The sequence below is a fragment of the Oncorhynchus keta genome, chromosome 2 (genome assembly GCF_023373465.1).
Source record: "Oncorhynchus keta strain PuntledgeMale-10-30-2019 chromosome 2, Oket_V2, whole genome shotgun sequence".
Classification (NCBI taxonomy): Eukaryota; Metazoa; Chordata; class Actinopteri; order Salmoniformes; family Salmonidae; genus Oncorhynchus; species Oncorhynchus keta.
Genome location: NC_068422.1, coordinates 74,632,758 through 74,655,669, shown reverse-complemented (window position 1 = coordinate 74,655,669; position 22,912 = coordinate 74,632,758). Strand labels below are relative to the sequence as shown.

General features: G+C 42.0%; 1 protein-coding gene and 1 long non-coding RNA gene across 3 annotated transcripts in view; one reads left to right on the top strand and one right to left on the bottom strand.

The window, feature by feature from the left end:
• Positions 1–22,912, top strand: part of LOC118383943 (mucin-5AC-like) — a 62,929-nt gene that overhangs the window by 1,119 nt on the left and 38,898 nt on the right. Inside the window, exons 3-36 of one of the 2 annotated variants that reach the window (XR_008083565.1) lie at positions 337–598; positions 880–994; positions 1,258–1,348; positions 1,446–1,552; positions 2,790–3,006; positions 3,102–3,227; positions 3,627–3,744; positions 3,843–3,981; positions 4,518–4,628; positions 4,769–4,838; positions 5,072–5,209; positions 5,313–5,477; positions 5,587–5,681; positions 5,910–6,036; positions 6,145–6,400; positions 6,574–6,626; positions 6,908–7,008; positions 7,793–7,944; positions 8,023–8,161; positions 8,471–8,581; positions 8,912–9,091; positions 9,225–9,464; positions 9,545–9,701; positions 9,818–9,946; positions 10,713–10,863; positions 10,980–11,023; positions 11,111–11,341; positions 11,545–12,750; positions 13,237–13,410; positions 13,903–14,388; positions 16,849–17,652; positions 18,139–20,565; positions 20,705–20,921; positions 21,055–21,226. Coding sequence is in view for 1 of the 2 variants with exons in the window: in XM_052483313.1 (XP_052339273.1) it covers positions 337–598; positions 880–994; positions 1,258–1,348; positions 1,446–1,552; positions 2,790–3,006; positions 3,102–3,227; positions 3,627–3,744; positions 3,843–3,981; positions 4,518–4,628; positions 4,769–4,838; positions 5,072–5,209; positions 5,313–5,477; positions 5,587–5,681; positions 5,910–6,036; positions 6,145–6,400; positions 6,574–6,626; positions 6,908–7,008; positions 7,793–7,944; positions 8,023–8,161; positions 8,471–8,581; positions 8,912–9,091; positions 9,225–9,464; positions 9,545–9,701; positions 9,818–9,946; positions 10,713–10,863; positions 10,980–11,023; positions 11,111–11,341; positions 11,545–12,750; positions 13,237–13,410; positions 13,903–14,388; positions 16,849–17,652; positions 18,139–20,565; positions 20,705–20,874 (9,092 nt within the window). In the remaining variant the exon portion in view is untranslated. The remainder of the gene's footprint in view (positions 1–336; positions 599–879; positions 995–1,257; positions 1,349–1,445; positions 1,553–2,789; positions 3,007–3,101; positions 3,228–3,626; positions 3,745–3,842; positions 3,982–4,517; positions 4,629–4,768; positions 4,839–5,071; positions 5,210–5,312; positions 5,478–5,586; positions 5,682–5,909; positions 6,037–6,144; positions 6,401–6,573; positions 6,627–6,907; positions 7,009–7,792; positions 7,945–8,022; positions 8,162–8,470; positions 8,582–8,911; positions 9,092–9,224; positions 9,465–9,544; positions 9,702–9,817; positions 9,947–10,712; positions 10,864–10,979; positions 11,024–11,110; positions 11,342–11,544; positions 12,751–13,236; positions 13,411–13,902; positions 14,389–16,848; positions 17,653–18,138; positions 20,566–20,704; positions 20,922–21,054; positions 21,227–22,912) is intronic. The other variant, XM_052483313.1, reaches the window with a different exon arrangement.
• Positions 12,973–20,204, bottom strand: LOC127912832 (uncharacterized). The gene is made up of 3 exons (XR_008083567.1): positions 20,055–20,204; positions 17,491–17,624; positions 12,973–13,074 (listed from the first exon to the last, which is right to left on the bottom strand). It is a non-coding gene; the product is annotated as an uncharacterized LOC127912832 (long non-coding RNA).

Here is a 22,912-nt window from a genome sequence, read left to right as displayed (position 1 = left end):
AACCGCAGATGCGGAAGGTGGACATAGGTGGATGCGGTGGATTGAGACTCATGCAAAACAGATATCCTTAGCTTAAACTGACATATTTTTATGAGGATTTTTTTATTATGTTAATTAGATTGACACACTGGTGCGTCAGTAGACTATTTTGTGAGTGAGTAAAGCATATCTAGCAGTCAACCAATGGACTCCTAGTTAAAAGCAAGGTTTTACGAGGGGCAAAAATGGGAAATAATATCTGCTCCCCGTTACCTATTAATTTCTTTCTAAATATCTAAAGATTAAACCTGCTGAATTGTATGCTATCATAACTGAAATGGTTGCCCTTTCCCCCAGGAGTGAGTCCTATACATAATGGCCAAGTCTGCAGTACGTGGGGTAACTACCACTTCAAGACCTTTGATGGAGACATCTTTCAGCTCCCCTCCACCTGCAACTATGTTGTGACCTCACTGTGTAAGAGCAGTTATGAGGCTTTCAACATCCAGATGAGGCGGCAGGTGGTGGACAACCAGCCCACCATTAGCAAGATCACCATGAAGCTGGATGGTGTAGTGGTGGAGCTATCCAAGGGTTCCATTGTTGTTAATGGGAATAAGTAAGTTCCTCAATAATTTCTCATGGAACTGTATTTTTTAATCAGTGCTCAAGTAGTTGGATGTCATATTGTTGTCCCAGTCGCATTGACTTAACAGATTAGACTCAACCTTATACTGTGTAATTATGCTCAAGCACATATTTACAGTGAAAGAGATGAGAATGTTGTTTTTAAAGTACCAATGAAAATGTCTCAAAATGAAGTCAATTGAGCTAATGTAAAATTGGTTGGTCTGACTAAGTTCTAGTTGAATCTAATGCTTTGTCTTCCTCTTCCTCCAGTACCACCTTACCATTCAGCCAGTCTGGTATTCTCATTGAAGAGACTCCCTCCTACATCAAGATCAAAGCGAAACTGGGATTGGTAGCCATATGGAACCAGGATGATTCCTTCTTGGTAGTACAACAATTATGCATTTATGAATATTTCTAGGTGGAGTTAGGTTTTTGCGGTGTGGTCAATGTCTACATTTGTGCTGTGGTGGGCACTGTGTTAACAACAGTTAAGGTAGTCCTAATCGATAGTTATTTTTATTAAGGAATAGGTTGTCACTCCTGTTAAATCTTTGTTTTGTTACAGTCATTTCCCATTTTGTTGAGTGTTATGCGGTTATGGAGGTAAAATGTCACCCTGAAATGTCTAATGGTCTTCTATTTCAGGTGGAGATGGACATCAAATTCAGAAATAAGACCTGTGGTCTATGTGGAGATTTTAATGCAATTCAGCAATTTGATGAGTTCTATAGCCATGGTACATTTTCACTGACATTATCAACACATCAACCATTGCCTATTATTTGGAATACAGTTGACATTTAACAATAATTGGATTTATTTTTATGCCAAAGGTATGAAATTGTCCCCTGTCGACTTCGGAAACTTCTGGAAATTGGATGGTCCCACTGAAAGCTGTACTGAAAACACACTGCCTTCAAATCAGAAATGCCCCAATCTGGTAGGTTACACTTTATTGCTTATGATAAGAATAGGGATATTGGCTAGGCTGCTGTGTACTTATCAACATGTGGGGCCTGAAATGACTGACTCCCTTGATAAAGATTTGCAAAAATGACTGTATACTGCTACAGTATATTGTGTGCTCCATTTCTTTGAAAATTATATTATTTTATACTAATACAATTGCTCTGAGAAAGAGATTTTGTTTATACGTCATATTTTCTTTCTCTCCAGTCAGGGGTCAAAATTATTGACACCCCTGTTTTCAATACCTTTCAATACCACACCTTGCAAATAATGGCACTGAGCCTTTTTCTAAAATGTTTTATGAGTTGGAGAACACATTCTGAGGGATTTTAGACCATTCCTCCATACAGAATCCTTCAAAATCCTTGATATCCTTTGTCTGTGCTTATGGACGGCCCTCTTCAATTCAAACCAGAGATTTTCAATGGGTGTCAAGTTCAGAGACTGATTGAGTTGATTTTGAAGACAAATATATATTTATTTGGGGATTTTGATGTGTGCATGGGGTTATTGTATTGCTGGAAGATCCACTGAAGGCCAAGTGGCAGTGGCAACAAGGTTTTGGCAAAAATGTCCAGGTACTGGGTAAAGTTCATCATCTTTACAAGAGCCCCAGGACCAGTGGAAGCAAAATAGACCCTTTTTGCAATGGCCATCTGAGTCTCTCTTTGAAGCCCATTGGAAATCTGGGGTTTGAATTAAAGAGGGCAGTCCATAAGAACAGACAAAGGGACATCAAAGATCCTAAACAGTGAAGGCTGCTGAGGGAAAGACGGCTCGTAATAATGTCGGGAACGGAGTAAAGGGAATACCATTCCACTAATTCCGCTCCAGCCATTACCACGAGCCCGTCCTCCCCAATTAAGTTGCCACCAACCTCCTGTGGTCCGAATTTGTTCTCCAACTCCTAAAACATTTTGGAAAAAGGATTATTGCCGTTTTCCTCACAAGGTGAAGTACTGAAAGATAGTGAAAACAGGGATGTCAATCATTTTGACCCCTACCTTTCTGAGATAATTTTTATTTACTTTTTAAACAAAATCTCTTTCTAGAAGCAATCGTATAAATATAAAATAATATATTTGACCAAATCTGTTTTGCAATTATTTTATACAGTCATTTCTGCTCTTCTTTATCAAAGGTGTCAATAATTTCAGACTCCACTGTATATGTCCTAATTATAACATCTCTCTGTTTTTGTTTGATAGAAACCAGTTTGTGAGCAGTTGCTCTCCGGTCCTGCCTTCAGCAGCTGTAAGGACTTGTTGGCCATCGACTCATTTGTTGAGGCCTGTGTATCTGACCTGTGCCACTGTGATAACAGCACCAACTCATTCTGCCTGTGCAACACCATCTCAGAGTACTCCCGTCAGTGTGTTCATGCAGGGGGGAAGCCCAAACAATGGAGGACTGAACAGTTCTGCTGTAAGCATGCCCTTACTCCCCGTATCAACATTCAAATCGCACATTGGTTGGTTGCAACAGAGTACTCATATTTTGACATAACCCTACCTTTGCAGATAAGACATGCCCCTTCAACATGGAGTACCAGGAGTGTGGAAACCCCTGTGTTGACACCTGCTCCAACCCTGAGAGAGGCCAGCTGTGTGAGGACCACTGCTCAGATGGCTGCTTTTGTCCTCCAGGTAGGCAGACATATTTAAACGTTCTCTGCACATCCTCTTCTTCAAAGAGATGTAATAAAAATCCATTGGAATGGAGCAGATTGTATACTGATAGAATGCAAAGCAATTGATTTCATATTGTGGACTGGAGACTGTTGCGTTACAAAGGCAATTACAAGTTTGGTGTTTTGTAATGGCCTGGTATACTATCTGATTAATGTGGTATTTAGTTCCTGACACAAGGACAAGCCAGTTGATCAGAATATGTCATGGAGATTCAGAAATTGTCTGTCGAGACGGAAAAATACTGTGAATTTAGATTTTGGAGTAAAACAAAATACATCGTTACTAGGTGTTGCCTATGTAGGGCAGTAGGTTGGGATGGAGACATAATAAACACATGTATGCTCTCACCCAAAGGAACCGTTTTTGATGACGTCAACAAGAACGGTTGTATCGCCTTGAGTCAATGCTCCTGCCGCCACAATGGAAAAACCTACGCACCCGGAGAGTCTTATTCAAGCACTTGTAAAGATTGGTAAGAAAACCAGGCTAAGAATTCTGACTTGAGTCTAAAAGGTATTCCAGGGGTGACAATTTGTAAGTTCCATTGAATCATTTATATTTCGCCCTTAGTTCTTGTGCTGGTGGTCAGTGGGCCTGTACAGACAAGGACTGTCCTGGCACCTGTGCTGTGGAGGGAGGATCCCACATCAACACCTACGATGGAAAAACCTACACCTTCCACGGGGACTGCTCTTATGTTCTGACCAAGGTACAGTACAGTTTCTTCACCAAAGCTCTGTGTGCATGAATCTCATTCACATTAAATACATTTGGAAACTTGCTACCTTCTTTGTAGTTATTATGTCTGTATTACAGCTTTGCCTCCATCTTCTTTACTTTTCTTCTGATATATCCAGTTTTTATGATGAAAATTGTAATATAGAAAAGGGCTTTCCAACCATGTTCCCGGAGTGCTACCTCCCTGTAGGTTTTCACTCCAACCCTAATTTAGCACACCTCATTCTAATATTAAGCTGGTTGATGAGCTGATTCAGGTTAGTTACAACTGCGGAATGAGCTAAAACCCACAGGAGAGTAGCTCTCCAGGAACAGAGTTGGGGAGCCCTCATATAGAACAGTACTAATCATCTTGCGTTGATACATTTATCTATGGAGAAATGTGGGTTGTGCATGTTTACTCTGTCTCTTGTTTTACACTGAGATATTCCTTTTTCAAAATAATTCAAAGGATATTTCCTTTCATTAAGGGAAATATTTGTAACAACTTATTTATGTTTTTTTCAGGACTGTGATGGGATGCAATTCACTGTACTGGGTGATCTGGTGCAGTGTGGGCTTTCTGACAGTGAGACTTGTCTAAAGGCTGTTACCCTGTCCCTCTCAGAAGGAGCCACTGTAAGTATTCTTTGACTGACATGCTATCAGCCTTTGACTGCAGTAAATGTTTTTTCCTTAGTGTTGTTAGGTTTTAGACTTTAATGTATCATTTGATTATCATGAATAAGCATATGGTTAAACAATGACCCTCTATGCAGGTGATCAACATACAACCCAATGGAAAAGCCTTTGTAAATGGAATCTATTCTCAGCTTCCCTTTTCTGCTGGTAAGTTACAGTTGCACATTAAACATACAGCACAATCAATGTAGTCATGACTAGGCATACATGAAACTTGTGTCCTACAGTTAAAGCACATCATTGTATGGGGAATACATAATGATACATGGGAATGTTGTGATGGTGATGCAGCTTTATCATTCAACACTGACACATATATATTACTTAACATTAAATTCTAAATCTTACTCATTCCTTCCTCTTCCCTTTGTTCCTTATAGCTGGAGTAACTATTTTCAGAGCCTCCTCATTTTTCGTCATTGTCCAGACCACCTTTGGCCTCCAGTTGGAAATCCAACTCTCACCAATCATGCAGGTCTATATTGCTGCAAGCACCGTTTGGCAGCAGAGAACTTGCGGTATGTCTCATCATCCGTTGACCAACCACCACAGTCCACTGAGGTGTTCATGTTCTGGGAATGATTTATATTCCCTGTATATAAATACATGTTCACCCTACAGGTCTTTGTGGAAACTTCAACAACAACCAAGGAGATGATTTCAAGGTCCTGAGCGGAGTGACTGAGGGCACAGCCATTGGTTTTGCAAACACCTGGAAAACACGAGCCAGCTGCCCAGACATCAAGAGTAGCTTTGAAAGCCCCTGCAGTTTAAGTCTTGACAATGGTATCTGCATGGTTTATCACCTTTCCATGTCTGTTTTAATTGTTATGGAGAACGATGCAAGTGTTTCTTAAAGTTGGCCTAACTGTGGTTTATTTTTTCACTTTTTCAGAGAAATATGCCCAGCACTGGTGCTCTCAGCTGGCTGATCCTAAAGGGTTGTTTGCTAAATGCCACACAGCAATAAGCCCAGACATGTACAGAGAAGTGAGACCATTTTACCATACTATTCATTTCACACAATTTCCTGACCATAACTAATTCACAAATGTATGTAACGTGATGCCAGCTGTTATGGGGAATTTGAGAATTACGTTGCTTGCTGTTAGGTATTGTGTATCTGCACAGAATTTGTGCATATTATGCACACACAATTAATTAAAACTATTGTACAGTATAATATGGATGCTGTTCTGACTGTGGTTTTCTATTCAGAACTGCATGTATGACAGCTGTAACTGTGAGAAAAGTGAGGACTGCATGTGTGCTGCCGTCTCCTCTTATGTCCACGCTTGTGCTGCCGAGGGTATCCAGCTCACTGGCTGGAGAGACACTATCTGCAGTGAGTGACAATCACACCATAATACCTAAGAAGCTGCGTCAATTGTGGGAGAATAAGATACAAATATTATAAATATTTACATCAAACACTAATTGTTGCCATCCCCAGACAAATACTCCACCTCGTGCCCTAGCACCATGGTCTACAGCTACAGCATAAAAAGCAGTGATCGCTCCTGCCGCTGCTACAGCGACTCTGACTTTACCTGTTCAATCACCTTCGAGCCTGTGGATGGGTGTGTCTGTTCTGAGGGAACCTACCTGGATGATGAGGGCAAGTGTGTTCCACCAACCAGCTGCCCTTGTTATTACAAGGGCTCAGTGGTCTCCCCTGGAGAGGTCATCAGCAAGGATGGAACCATGTGGTATGGACCGAGTTATTTACCTACCTATACTCAAGCTGTATATCAATGTAATTCACTACACATTTTATTTCAAAGGCATATTTTTGAGACTTTATGAACCAAGAGCCTTGGGCCTTGATTTCCCGTAGTGAGCATAGCAACATTCAAGTACCATTAACAACATTTTATTTCAGCACCTGCAAGGAGGGAAAACTCCGTTGCATTGGAGATTCACCCAATCAGCCATGTAAGTTCATGTATATTAATTGTCAAAACAACTCACAATTTTGAGCTATTGTACTGTGCCAGGCAACACTGAATTTGAAATAAGTCCATTCTTTTAATGGCAATCTTCCAAATCCTATATACATTTATGGTGTGTGGTAATAGTATGCTATTGGCAACAGAATCAGGCTATGTGCATTTTGAAATATTATCTCTCCATCCTAGTACACACTTTACAGAGCATATTGATTTGGTGAAAGACACAACAGAGTCATGACACATGAATTCCCTTTATTTTCACAGCATGTGTTGCACCAATGGTTTTCTTCAACTGCTCCAATGCAAGCCCAGGAGTGAGAGGGTTAGAGTGTCAGAAGAGCTGCAACATTCTGGATATGGCCTGTGTAAGTCCCCTATTCACCTCGTCTCCAGGCCATTCTGCACAGCGGTTATAAGCTTGTGTACAAAACATTAAAAACACCTTCCTAATATTGATATTAATACGCAATCCGTCTCAATTGTCTCAAGGCTTGAAAAATCTTCTTTAACTTTCTCCTTTTCTTCATCTACACTGATTGAAGTGGATTTAACAAGTGACATCAGTAAGGGATCAATGCTTTCTGGATTCCCCTGGTCAGTCTATGTCATGGAAAGAGGAGGTGTTCTTAATGTTTTCTACACTCAGTGTATAGTCATATAATGCCCATAGGATTGTGAATAGAAATTGAGTGTAAAATATAAACTTTCATTTTTTTAAAATATATATTTTTATATTAACATACAGGTAACCTCATATCCAAGCTATTGCACACAGAACATACGTACATCAACGATTTAATTTTGTCCTTAGTGGGAGTAACCATATACTTCCATGGGAGTATCTTTACTGAGTAAAGTATTTGTTATCATTTAATTTGAGCGAACCATATGACTGCTAGGCATAGCTCTGTGCTTGTGGTGTGCTAACGTATGGGGAGGGTTAGGGGAAGGTGTTGTGGGAGATGATTGGTTGGTAGATTAAGCTGAATAAGCCAATGCCCTGGGAGTTTCTCCTGGTCTTTCTGTATTGGCGAATGGCTAATAAAGGCCAAGTTTGACCTTCTGGTCCACCAGACTCCACGCATTTGAGCGGAAGTTAACACAATTTTTACACAGCAGATTTTCAAATCAATCATTTTCACTTTACAGATCAGCACAGAGTGCATATCAGGCTGTATGTGTCCCTCTGGACTGGTATCCGATGGAAAAGGAGGCTGCATCAAGCCAGACCTTTGTCCTTGTTCTCACAATGGAGCTACTTACCAACCAGGAGACGGAATCAAGGTCGACTGCAATACCTGGTAAGGTTATCTTGCCTCAATTGGGGTTTTAAACCAATTAAGGCTTCAGTCTGATATATCTGTTTTTGCCACTTTCAGCACTTGTAAAGACAGAAAATGGCAGTGCACAACTAACCTGTGCCTTGGAACCTGTGCCATTTATGGAGATGGACACTACATTACTTTTGATGGGAAACGATTCACTTTCGAAGGAGACTGTGAATACACACTTACAAAGGTATGCTTGCAGGGTTTCTTGATAGTCTAAGTGATCATCACCAATATTACATGCTGAACAATAAGGGTTTGTGTTAATTGTTTTAAGGTATATACTGTAGGTGTTTCTGGGGAGTCTGAATAGCAATATTTGAAACTGTTTGGCCATGATCTGCTGTTGCTTTGTAGATGTTGCTGTAGCATTCCCAACAAGCTGAACCTTTTCACTATTTCAGTGATTGACTTACAACATGTATTGTTGGAGATAAGGCTCCATCCACCAAAATACTATGTTGGCTGTTGTTAAATTTATGACTGAAACCTTAAACAGGACTACTATGGTAGCAACAATGCCAACGGCAGCTTCAGAGTCATCACTGAGAACATCCCTTGTGGAACGACTGGCACCACCTGCTCCAAGGCCATTAAGCTCTTCCTGGGGGTAACACACACACACACACACACACACACACACACACACACACACACACACACACACACACACACACACACACACACACACACACACACACACACACACACACACACACACACACACACACACACACACACACACACACACACACACACACACACATACATACATACATACATACATACAATAAAGCACACAATATACACATAAATCAAAACTTCATGAGACCTGGCAAAAAAAATGAACATTATGGCATACATTATAACATGATGAGTAATTACATAAATTAATATCTTAACTGCATACTCAAACTATTAAAAAAAAAATCTCTTTCAGAACAATGAACTAATTCTGACAGAAGGGAACTACCAAGTCGTTGAGAGAAATACAGGGGAGGCGGTTCCTTACCAGATTCGCACAATGGGCATCTACCTTGTGATTGAAGCCAATAATGGGTTGATTCTCATGTGGGACAGGAAAACAAGCATGTTCATCAAACTGAACCCACAGTTCAAGGTACATTTCAACTTTGATTGGATGACACATTAGATATTAAAATATGGGTGTAGTGTTCCATCAACTGATATTCACACGTCTGTTATGACTCCTTTTTATCACTCAACTGAATCTTTTGCTATATCCTCTTCAGGGACATGTCTGTGGTCTGTGTGGAAACTATGATGGCAATGCAAACAATGACTTCACTACCAGGAGCCAGGCAGTAGTTGTCAACCCTCTAGACTTTGGAAACAGCTGGAAAGTCTCTGCAAGCTGCCCCGATGCAAAGAACAAAAGGAGCCCCTGTACTGCCAACCCTTACAGGCAGTCTTGGTCACAGAAGCAGTGCAGCATCATACAGAGCAAAGTTTTCACAGACTGCCATTCTAAAGTAGGTTTAGACTTTAGTCGTTCACTGAATGTTTTGGAATTTGATGTGATCATGTCAAATAACATCTGTTTTCCAATTAGGTGGACCCCTCTCCTTTCTACGATGCTTGTGTGACAGACTCGTGTGCTTGCGACAGTGGTGGAGACTGTGAGTGTTTTTGTACCGCTGTGGCAGCTTATGCAGAGGCCTGTAATGAGGCTGGAGCCTGCATAGCCTGGAGAAGCCCACAAATCTGCCGTGAGTTTCTAAATGTTCCATTCATTAAAGTTCTGACATAAAAACAGGCTTAATCCAGTCAGTTTAAACCGAATTGAAGATAATACTTACAGAGAGCTTTTGTCCACCACATACAGCACTGTTCTGTGATTACTACAACCCTACTGGAGAATGTGAGTGGCACTACAAGGCATGTGGAGCTCAGTGTATGAAGACCTGCAGGAATCCCTCCGGGAGCTGCTCAACTCAGATACCACCTCTTGAAGGTACAGTAGACATTCATTTAGGATCTATTTTGGGTAGCTACAATTTCCTATAACAGGTACTTAGTATTTATTTAATGTTGAAGCTAGAGTCCTTAATTGAAACAATAACAAAGTCGCCACCCCGCCTCTGTTTAGGTAAAAAGCTGAGGGAAGGCCCAGGAAAATTGTAACCACTCTCAAATCCATAGACAGAGCTATGGATGCAAGGGCTGACAATTCATGACATAATAAGTATTGTTTTTACCATGTTTTGAGGCTATACAGTGTTTGATTTCATTTGTTTTGTTGACAAACATTGGGGTAAAACAAGTGTATATTTTAGGTTCTTTTATGGGGTACGACATGCTTTCGTGACAAAGGATTCTAGCTTTAAATTACTATAAATTTTATCTGAACGGAATTGGCAGTGTGAAAGAAATGCAGGCTACATCTTTTACCAAACCATGCTAACTGAAAAGTGATCCAGCAAGTATATGGCTCAGCTTGATAGTAAAGAGTTTGTGTACCTGGTGTTGGTGGTATAACTGTAGTATAAACTTGATCTCTAGAGAACTTGATCTGTAGTCTATTCATTTATTTTGTCTTTTTGTTGGACTATTCCAGCTTTACAATCATCAAGTATTTAGAAGAATAACTGTCTGAGGTCATTTTTAGATATTCTTACATTTTCACTCCCCTTCTATTCACTGTGTTTATTTCACCATATCCCTCTATCAATAAATAGCTTTTTGATCATTAATATATGACTATTTTTCTTCTTCTTTAGGTTGCTATCCAAAATGTCCTCCTGCTCAACCCTTCTTTGATGAAGATATAATGAAGTGTGTGGAGAAGGAGCAGTGTGGCTGCTATGGCAGAGATGGAAAACACTACAATAATGGAGAAAAAGTACCGACCACAGAAAACTGCCAGACATGGTAAGCCTTTTGTAATACAGATAATCTTGGTCTTGGCTAAAATTGTGAACACTGTAACTGTGTTTGAGTGTCAAGAATGAAACTAAGTAGAATTGTAAATGCTTCTTTTTCCAAAGCTATTGTAATTCTGTGACAGTGGACTGCAAATACGATGTACAAGGTATGAACAGATCCTTCAACCAAAACAACAACACATACATGATTTCTGCAACATTCCAGTACCCTAAAATATATCTTACCCTTTCAGCTTGCACTTGCACCTACAATGGGAACAAATACCCCAATGGGCATATCATCTATCACACCACAAATGGGCACGGCAGTTGTATCACAGCCATCTGTGGGAAGAATGGAACCACTCAGAGGGACATTTACCCATGTTCAACTCCAACTCCAACTTTAACTCCATCTGTTCCTAACTCTACTCCATCCTCTACAGTGACAACAACTGTCTTTACTTTCTCAACACCCACAACTGGTGGGTACTTGAGACTAAGACTTGAATGACTGTGAATTAGTTGATGTGTGAAATATAAAAACTACAGCAGGTATCTTTTGTGATCAAAATGGCTAAGAACATTGCTAATTATGCCCCATAATTAAATGTTTTTACATAATTTAAAATTGTTTTTTTGTTTTAAGTTCAACTAAATAACTGTAATATAATCCCTGATTCTATAGCGCCAACCACAACTTCAACAGAGACAACAGTGTCTCCAACAACCTTTACTACTACATGTGGATATCCATGTGTGTGGTCACAGTGGTTTGATACCACATTCCCTACACTTGGTACTCCAGGAGGAGACTCTGAAACCTACAACAACATAAGAGCAGAGGGACACGATATATGTGAGAAGCCAAGCAAGATCCAATGCAGAGCCGAGAAGTACCCAAATGTTAGCATAAGCCAAGTAGGCCAAGTGGTGCAGTGTAATGTAGCAGAAGGGTTGACTTGCAGAAATGAAGACCAGTCAGGAAAATTCCCACTGTGCTTTAACTACCAAGTTCGAGTCCTCTGCTGTGATGAAGATCTTTGTACATCTAAGCCTACAACCATTTCACCAACAACTACAAGACCACCTGTTACAACAACAACTACAAACACAACCACCTCCACTATATCAACGACCACGTTGAATACAAAACCCCCTAACTGCACAGTTTGTGAGTGGTCACCTTGGTATAATGTGGACTATCCTCAATTTGGTCCTGGGGGTGGTGACAATGAATCAATTAAAAAGATTCTAGAATCTGGAAAACATATTTGTGAAAAACCAGTGGATGTTATGTGCCAAGCAGTGCGATATCCAGGGATCCCATTGTCTGAATTAGGACAGAAGGTAGAATGTAATACAAAGGTTGGATTAATATGCCAGAACAAAGATCAAGGTATTCCTCCAATATGCCTTGACTATGAAATTAAGGTGAAGTGTTGCAAGACTGTGAAATGTCACACTACAACACCAGTCCAAACAACTACACCTACTGTCACAACAACAACAATGTCAGCATCCACATTACCTACAACAACAAGTAAACCAACAACAATCACTACTCCTCCAACCTCAACTCTACCTCTAACCACAACTACAACTCCTACCACTACTCCAACACCAAATACCACAATCTTAACATCGACTGCACCACCTACCACATCAACAACAGTTACTCCCATCACTACTCCAACACCCACGACAAAGACCTCAACATCGACAGGTACATCGACAACAAAAACAACAACTCACACTCCCAGCCCTAGTACAACTCCAACCACTACTCCTTCATCAACCTCAACAGGAGTAACACCTACCCAATGCAGTGGTGAAGAAAAATGTGTGTGGTCAGACTGGATCAACCTTGGTCAGCCAACGTCTGGCTCTAAAGGTGGAGATAATGAATCCATTAAGAACATCATTGCTGCTGGTTATCAAATTTGCTCAGCTCCAGAGGCAGTTGAATGTAGAGCAAAACAATACCCTGGACTTCAGATCTCTCAGCTTGGCCAAGACGTGACTTGCAATCCATCTGTTGGACTGATTTGTCAAAACAATAAGCAAGGTCCTCAGCAAAAGTGCTTCGATTACGAGATTCGAGTGAAATGTTGTCAATGTGGAACCACAACACACTTCCCAACCACCGCAACAACAACAGTTCCTCTCGTCACTACTCCTACACCCACTACTACAACCTCAACATCGACAGCTCCACCTACAACAAAAACAACAACTCAGACTCCCAGCCCTAGTACAACTCCAACCACTACTCCTACATCACCCTCAACAGGAGTAACACCTACCCAATGCAGTGGTGAAGAAACATGTGTGTGGTCAGACTGGATCAACCTTGGTCAGCCAACGTCTGGCTCTGAAGGTGGAGATAATGAATCCATTAAGAACATCATTGCTGCTGGTTATCACATTTGCTCAGCTCCAGAGGCAGTTGAATGTAGAGCAAAACAATTCCCTGGACTTCAGATCTCTCAGCTTGGCCAAGATGTGACTTGCAATCCATCTGTTGGACTGATTTGTCAAAACAATAAGCAAGGTCCTCAGCAAAAGTGCTTCGATTACGAGATTCGAGTGAAATGTTGTCAATGTGGAAGCACAACACACATCCCAACCACCGCAACAACAACAGTTCCTCTCGTCACTACTCCTACTCTTACACCCACTACTACAACCTCAACATCGACAGCTCCACCTACGACAAAAACAACAACGCAGACTCCCAGCCCTAGTACAACTCCAACCACTACTCCTACATCAACTTCAACAGGAGTAACACCTACCCAATGCAGTGGTGAAGAAACATGTGTGTGGTCAGACTGGATCAACCTTGGTCAGCCAACGTCTGGCTCTGAAGGTGGAGAAAATGAATCCATTAAGAACATCATTGCTGCTGGTTATCACATTTGCTCAGCTCCAGAGGCAGTTGAATGTAGAGCAAGACAATTCCCTGGACTTCAGATCTCTCAGCTTGGCCAAGACGTGACTTGCAATCCATCTGTTGGACTGATTTGTCAAAACAATAAGCAAGGTCCTCAGCAAAAGTGCTTCGATTACGAGATTCGAGTGAAATGTTGTCAATGTGGAACCACAACACACATTCCAACCACCGCAATAACAACAGTTCCTCTAGTCACTACTCCTACACCCACTACTACAACCTCAACATCGACAGCTCCACCTACAACAAAAACAACAACTCAGACTCCCAGCCCTAGTACAACTCCAACCACTACTCCTACATCACCCTCAACAGGAGTAACACCTACCCAATGCAGTGGTGAAGAAACATGTGTGTGGTCAGACTGGATCAACCTTGGTCAGCCAACGTCTGGCTCTAAAGGTGGAGATAATGAATCCATTAAGAACATCATTGCTGCTGGTTATCACATTTGCTCAGCTCCAGAGGCAGTTGAATGTAGAGCAAAACAATTCCCTGGACTTCAGATCTCTCAGCTTGGCCAATACGTGACTTGCAATCCATCCGTTGGACTAGTTTGTCAAAACAATGAGCAAGGTCTTCAGCAAAAGTGCTTCGATTATGAGATTCGAGTGAAATGTTGTCAATGTGGAACCACAACACACATCCCAACCACCGCAACAACAACAGTTCCTCTCGTCACTACTCCTACTCTTACACCCACTACTACAACCTCAACATCGACAGCTCCACCTACGACAAAAACAACAACGCAGACTCCCAGCCCTAGTACAACTCCAACCACTACTCCTACATCAACTTCAACAGGAGTAACACCTACCCAATGCAGTGGTGAAGAAACATGTGTGTGGTCAGACTGGATCAACCTTGGTCAGCCAACGTCTGGCTCTGAAGGTGGAGAAAATGAATCCATTAAGAACATCATTGCTGCTGGTTATCACATTTGCTCAGCTCCAGAGGCAGTTGAATGTAGAGCAAAACAATTCCCTGGACTTCAGATCTCTCAGCTTGGCCAAGATGTGACTTGCAATCCATCTGTTGGACTGATTTGTCAAAACAATAAGCAAGGTCCTCAGCAAAAGTGCTTCGATTACGAGATTCGAGTGAAATGTTGTCAATGTGGAACCACAACACACATCCCAACCACCGCAACAACAACAGTTCCTCTCGTCACTACTCCTACTCCTACAACCACTACTACAACCTCAACATCGACAGCTCCACCTACGACAAAAACAACAACGCAGACTCCCAGCCCTAGTACAACTCCAACCACTACTCCTACATCAACTTCAACAGGAGTAACACCTACCCAATGCAGTGGTGAAGAAACATGTGTGTGGTCAGACTGGATCAACCTTGGTCAGCCAACGTCTGGCTCTGAAGGTGGAGAAAATGAATCCATTAAGAACATCATTGCTGCTGGTTATCACATTTGCTCAGCTCCAGAGGCAGTTGAATGTAGAGCAAGACAATTCCCTGGACTTCAGATCTCTCAGCTTGGCCAAGACGTGACTTGCAATCCATCTGTTGGACTGATTTGTCAAAACAATAAGCAAGGTCCTCAGCAAAAGTGCTTCGATTACGAGATTCGAGTGAAATGTTGTCAATGTGGAACCACAACACACATCCCAACCACCGCAACAACAACAGTTCCTCTCGTCACTACTCCTACTCCTACACCCACTACTACAACCTCAACATCGACAGCTCCACCTACGACAAAAACAACAACGCAGACTCCCAGCCCTAGTACAACTCCAACCACTACTCCTACATCAACTTCAACAGGAGTAACACCTACCCAATGCAGTGGTGAAGAAACATGTGTGTGGTCAGACTGGATCAACCTTGGTCAGCCAACGTCTGGCTCTGAAGGTGGAGAAAATGAATCCATTAAGAACATCATTGCTGCTGGTTATCACATTTGCTCAGCTCCAGAGGCAGTTGAATGTAGAGCAAGACAATTCCCTGGACTTCAGATCTCTCAGCTTGGCCAAGACGTGACTTGCAATCCATCTGTTGGACTGATTTGTCAAAACAATAAGCAAGGTCCTCAGCAAAAGTGCTTCGATTACGAGATTCGAGTGAAATGTTGTCAATGTGGAACCACAACACACATCCCAACCACCGCAACAACAACAGTTCCTCTCGTCACTACTCCTACTCCTACACCCACTACTACAACCTCAACATCGACAGCTCCACCTACAACAAAAACAACAACTCAGACTCCCAGCCCTAGTACAACTCCAACCACTACTCCTACATCACCCTCAACAGGAGTAACACCTACCCAATGCAGTGGTGAAGAAACATGTGTGTGGTCAGACTGGATCAACCTTGGTCAGCCAACGTCTGGCTCTAAAGGTGGAGATAATGAATCCATTAAGAACATCATTGCTGCTGGTTATCACATTTGCTCAGCTCCAGAGGCAGTTGAATGTAGAGCAAAACAATTCCCTGGACTTCAGATCTCTCAGCTTGGCCAATACGTGACTTGCAATCCATCCGTTGGACTAGTTTGTCAAAACAATGAGCAAGGTCTTCAGCAAAAGTGCTTCGATTATGAGATTCGAGTGAAATGTTGTCAATGTGGAACCACAACACACATCCCAACCACCGCAACAACAACAGTTCCTCTCGTCACTACTCCTACTCCTACACCCACTACTACAACCTCAACATCGACAGCTCCACCTACGACAAAAACAACAACGCAGACTCCCAGCCCTAGTACAACTCCAACCACTACTCCTACATCAACTTCAACAGGAGTAACACCTACCCAATGCAGTGGTGAAGAAACATGTGTGTGGTCAGACTGGATCAACCTTGGTCAGCCAACGTCTGGCTCTGAAGGTGGAGAAAATGAATCCATTAAGAACATCATTGCTGCTGGTTATCACATTTGCTCAGCTCCAGAGGCAGTTGAATGTAGAGCAAAACAATACCCTGGACTTCAGATCTCTCAGCTTGGCCAAGACGTGACTTGCAATCCATCTGTTGGACTGATTTGTCAAAACAATAAGCAAGGTCCTCAGCAAAAGTGCTTCGATTACGAGATTCGAGTGAAATGTTGTCAATGTGGAACCACAACACACATCCCAACCACCGCAACAACAACAGTTCCTCTCGTCACTACTCCTACACCCACTACTACAACCTCAACATCGACAGCTCCACCTACAACAAAAACAACAACTCAGACTCCCAGCCCTAGTACAACTCCAACCACTACTCCTACATCACCCGCAACAGGAGTAACACCTACCCAATGCAGTGGTGAAGAAACATGTGTGTGGTCAGACTGGATCAACCTTGGTCAGCCAACGTCTGGCTCTAAAGGTGGAGATAATGAATCCATTAAGAACATCATTGCTGCTGGTTATCACATTTGCTCAGCTCCAGAGGCAGTTGAATGTAGAGCAAAACAATTCCCTGGACTTCAGATCTCTCAGCTTGGCCAAGATGTGACTTGCAATCCATCCGTTGGACTAGTTTGTCAAAACAATGAGCAAGGTCTTCAGCAAAAGTGCTTCGATTATGAGATTCGAGTGAAATGTTGTCAATGTGGAACCACAACACACATCCCAACCACCGCAACAACAACAGTTCCTCTCGTCACTACTCCTACTCCTACACCCACTACTACAACCTCAACATCGACAGCTCCACCTACAACAAAAACAACAACTCAGACTCCCAGCCCTAGTACAACTCCAACCACTACTCCTACATCAACTTCAACAGGAGTAACACCTACCCAATGCAGTGGTGAAGAAACATGTGTGTGGTCAGACTGGATCAACCTTGGTCAGCCAACGTCTGGCTCTGAAGGTGGAGAAAATGAATCCATTAAGAACATCATTGCTGCTGGTTATCACATTTGCTCAGCTCCAGAGGCAGTTGAATGTAGAGCAAGACAATTCCCTGGACTTCAGATCTCTCAGCTTGGCCAAGATGTGACTTGCAATCCATCTGTTGGACTGATTTGTCAAAACAATAAGCAAGGTCCTCAGCAAAAGTGCTTCGATTACGAGATTAGAGTGAAATGTTGTCAATGTGGAACCACAACACACATCCCAACCACCGCAACAACAACAGTTCCTCTCGTCACTACTCCTACACCCACTACCACAACCTCAACATCGACAGCTCCACCTACAACAAAAACAACAACTCAGACTCCCAGCCACAGTACAACTCCAACCACTACTCCTACATCAACCTCAACAGGAGTAACACATACCCAATGCCGTGGTGAAGAAACATGTGTGTGGTCAGACTGGATCAACCTTGGTCAGCCAACGTCTGGCTCTAAAGGTGGAGATAATGAATCCATTAACAACATCATTGCTGCTGGTTATCACATTTGCTCAGCTCCAGAGGCAGTTGAATGTAGAGCAAAACAATTCCCTGGACTTCAGATCTCTCAGCTTGGCCAAGATGTGACTTGCAATCCATCTGTTGGACTGATTTGTCAAAACAATAAGCAAGGTCCTCAGCAAAAGTGCTTCGATTACGAGATTCGAGTGAAATGTTGTCAATGTGGAACCACAACACACATCCCAACCACCGCAACAACAACAGTTCCTCTCGTCACTACTCCTACACCCACTACTACAACCTCAACATCGACAGCTCCACCTACAACAAAAACAACAACTCAGACTCCCAGCCCTAGTACAACTCCAACCACTACTCCTACATCAACTTCAACAGGAGTAACACCTACCCAATGCAGTGGTGAAGAAACATGTGTGTGGTCAGACTGGATCAACCTTGGTCAGCCAACGTCTGGCTCTAAAGGTGGAGATAATGAATCCATTAAGAACATCATTGCTGCTGGTTATCACATTTGCTCAGCTCCAGAGGCAGTTGAATGTAGAGCAAAACAATTCCCTGGACTTCAGATCTCTCAGCTTGGCCAAGACGTGACTTGCAATCCATCCGTTGGACTAGTTTGTCAAAACAATGAGCAAGGTCTTCAGCAAAAGTGCTTCGATTATGAGATTCGAGTGAAATGTTGTCAATGTGGAACCACAACACACATCCCAACCACCGAAACAACAACAGTTCCTCACATCACTACTCCTACACCCACTACTACAACCTCAACATCGACAGCTCCACCTACAACAATAACAACAACTCAGACTCCCAGCCCTAGTACAACTCCAACCACTACTCCTACATCACCCTCAACAGGAGTAACACCTACCCAATGCAGTGGTGAAGAAACATGTGTGTGGTCAGACTGGATCAACCTTGGTCAGCCAACGTCTGGCTCTAAAGGTGGAGATAATGAATCCATTAAGAACATCATTGCTGCTGGTTATCACATTTGCTCAGCTCCAGAGGCAGTTGAATGTAGAGCAAAACAATTCCCTGGACTTCAGATCTCTCAGCTTGGCCAAGATGTGACTTGCAATCCATCTGTTGGACTGATTTGTCAAAACAATAAGCAAGGTCCTCAGCAAAAGTGCTTCGATTACGAGATTCGAGTGAAATGTTGTCAATGTGGAACCACAACACACATCCCAACCAACGCAACAACAACAGTTCCTCTCGTCACTACTCCTACACCCACTACTACAACCTCAACATCGACAGCTCCACCTACAACAAAAACAACAACTCAGACTCCCAGCCCTAGTACAACTCCAACCACTACTCCTACATCAACTTCAACAGGAGTAACACCTACCCAATGCAGTGGTGAAGAAACATGTGTGTGGTCAGACTGGATCAACCTTGGTCAGCCAACGTCTGGCTCTAAAGGTGGAGATAATGAATCCATTAAGAACATCATTGCTGCTGGTTATCACATTTGCTCAGCTCCAGAGGCAGTTGAATGTAGAGCAAAACAATTCCCTGGACTTCAGATCTCTCAGCTTGGCCAAGACGTGACTTGCAATCCATCCGTTGGACTAGTTTGTCAAAACAATGAGCAAGGTCTTCAGCAAAAGTGCTTCGATTATGAGATTCGAGTGAAATGTTGTCAATGTGGAACCACAACACACATCCCAACCACCGAAACAACAACAGTTCCTCACATCACTACTCCTACACCCACTACTATAACCTCAACATCGACAGCTCCACCTACAACAATAACAACAACTCAGACTCCCAGCCCTAGTACAACTCCAACCACTACTCCTACATCAACCTCAACAGGAGTAACACCTACCCAATGCCGTGGTGAAGAAACATGTGTGTGGTCAGACTGGATCAACCTTGGTCAGCCAACGTCTGGCTCTAAAGGTGGAGATAATGAATCCATTAAGAACATCATTGCTGCTGGTTATCACATTTGCTCAGCTCCAGAGGCAGTTGAATGTAGAGCAAAACAATTCCCTGGACTTCAGATCTCTCAGCTTGGCCAATACGTGACTTGCAATCCATCCGTAGGACTAGTTTGTCAAAACAATGAGCAAGGTCTTCAGCAAAAGTGCTTCGATTACGAGATTCGAGTGAAATGTTGTCAATGTGGAACCACAACACACATCCCAACCACCACCACATCAACGACAGGTCCTCACATCACTACTCCTACACCCACTACTACAACCTCAACGTCAACAGTTCCATCTACAACAAAAACAACAACTCTGCCTCCCACCACTACTATTATTCCTACAACTCCTTTTTTTGTAATAACTAGTGAAACAGCGAAACCATCGATTCCAGTCACAATACACCATCATTGTTCTTCTTGCTATTTCAATCATACTGATTTCCTCATTGGTAAGTTTTACTTTTCACCTTTCCAAGTTTTAAACCTTTTGTACTATTAGTTCAGCTGTTAGTGATGTTCAATTTGTATGTCATTTTACATGTTAAGTTGGAAAACTTGCTTTATGATCACACCTCAAATTACTTTCAGGCTCAATTGTTTATAATGTCTCTGACCATGATGGATGGTGCTACATTGGTCTCTGCAACAAGACTTGTGAAATAGAAACACATTTGACCAGCTGTGGTACATCAACTACCCCAGTTACTCCTACTTCACCAACCACTTCACAGCCCCAACAACAACAGTTCCACATGTAACATATCCATCTGAGAAGAACTGTGACCATGACCATCCTCCAAGACAGGTTTTACTCTGCTATAGATAATAACTGTTGTTCCATAGGAATTATTATTTACAAAGGGATGATTACATTACAAAAATAATTGAATGATTTTATGGACATTTCATGTAGGCCTAATATATTTCTGTGTTTGTAGAATGGTGACAGCTGGAAACATAACCAATGCACCAACGGAACATGCGCCAACGGGAAAGTTATTTATGAGCATGTACATTGTGAGACTCCGAAGCCTATAGCATGTGAAAATAACTATCCTCCAATCAAAGTGTATGACGAATCTGGATGCTGTTTCCACTATGAGTGTCAATGTAAGTTTACCACCTCCGACCCCAAAAATAGATATGTTTATTCTTTGTGTCACAAAATCCACTTTAGCCATTGATTTTAGTTCAAAATTATTCTTACTATTTGACTTGTTTAGGTTTATCTAATAGTTACCAGCAGTAAATGTATATGAATGTCTAACATTGGAAAACGTTCAGCACAGCACCATTAATTTAGCATAAAACATTCCACATCCGTGTCCTTTTAAATGCTAATCATTCTCTTCTTACTAAGGTATCTGCTATGGTTGGGGAGACCCTCACTATGTCACCTTTGATGGAACATACTATGGCTTCCAAGGAAATTGTTCGTACGTCTTGGTCAAAGAAATCCTGCCAAAGTACAACTTCAGTGTTGTAATCGACAATTACTATTGTGATGCCCCAGATGGACTTTCCTGTCCTCAGTCTCTGACAATTTATTATCAATCTTACAAGATATTCATGACCAAGAAGGACGTTGATGGAGTTTTCACAAGTCTGGTAATTAAAATATCTCAAATACTGTATGTTCAAGAGATTTTCAGTTGTTTTTTCGTTTAAGAGGGATTAGTTTTGGGTTTAGCTTAGATATTGATTAGCTTCCATTTAAGATTGATATACTTCCTTTATGTATTAGATATAGGATACAGTTCTAGAATACTATTGGGTATAAAAATATTGAATTATTGTAACCATTTTGTCCATCTCCTAATATTTTTGTCCTAGATTTATGTAAACCAGAAACGCATCATCCCAGCATATGAGACCAAGGACTTCCGCATCACAGACAGCGGAATTGAGACCCTTTTAGTCATACCAGCAATTAATGCCAAGGTGTCTTTCACTGGTCTTATGTTTAGCATATACCTGCCCTGGGACAAGTTCAGTGGCAACACTGAGGGACAGTGTGGTGAGTACAGGTGTTTTATGGTCACTTTGTTACGATGATTACCCCATGATGTCTCATTGTCTAACAATGGTTTTCAATCTTATTCAGGTACATGTGACAACAACCGGACAGATGACTGCCGCTTGCCAAATGGGACTATAGATTCATCTTGTCCTGACATGGCACACCAATGGTATGTTGCTGACCACAATAACAGTCAGTGCACACCACCACCAGAGCCGATACCAACACCACCACCAGGCTGTGATCCACCCATTTGTCATCTCATTCAAAGCAAGTAAGTAGCCATTAGTATTTACAGTAAACTAGCTCTTCTGTAGGATCGATAACCTCTCAATCATAATAATCTCAGTGCCAACAGTAACTTGACATACTAAAACACGGCAATCATTTGACAAAGCCTGATGACAAAACAAAGTGAATGATCATATTTAAGTATCTACTCTAACTGAAGCATGACATCTTTTCAAGGGTCTTTGAGAGTTGCCATAAGATAATCCCCTACGAGCCATTCCTTGTGGCATGTATCTTTGATGCGTGTTATATGGATGATGTTACCATTGGCTGCACCAGCTTGCAGACCTATGCTGATGCATGTGCACAAGCAGGAGTCTGTATTGAGTGGAGAAATTATACAAATGGACAATGTGGTAAGTAGGTCACTCCTCAAGACCATAAAGCTCAGATAGCCTCTCTATGATGTTGCTTATTGGTTATTAACCTTTTTATCTCCCCCGCTACAGACTTCACATGTGAGAAACCCAAGGTTTATAAAGCCT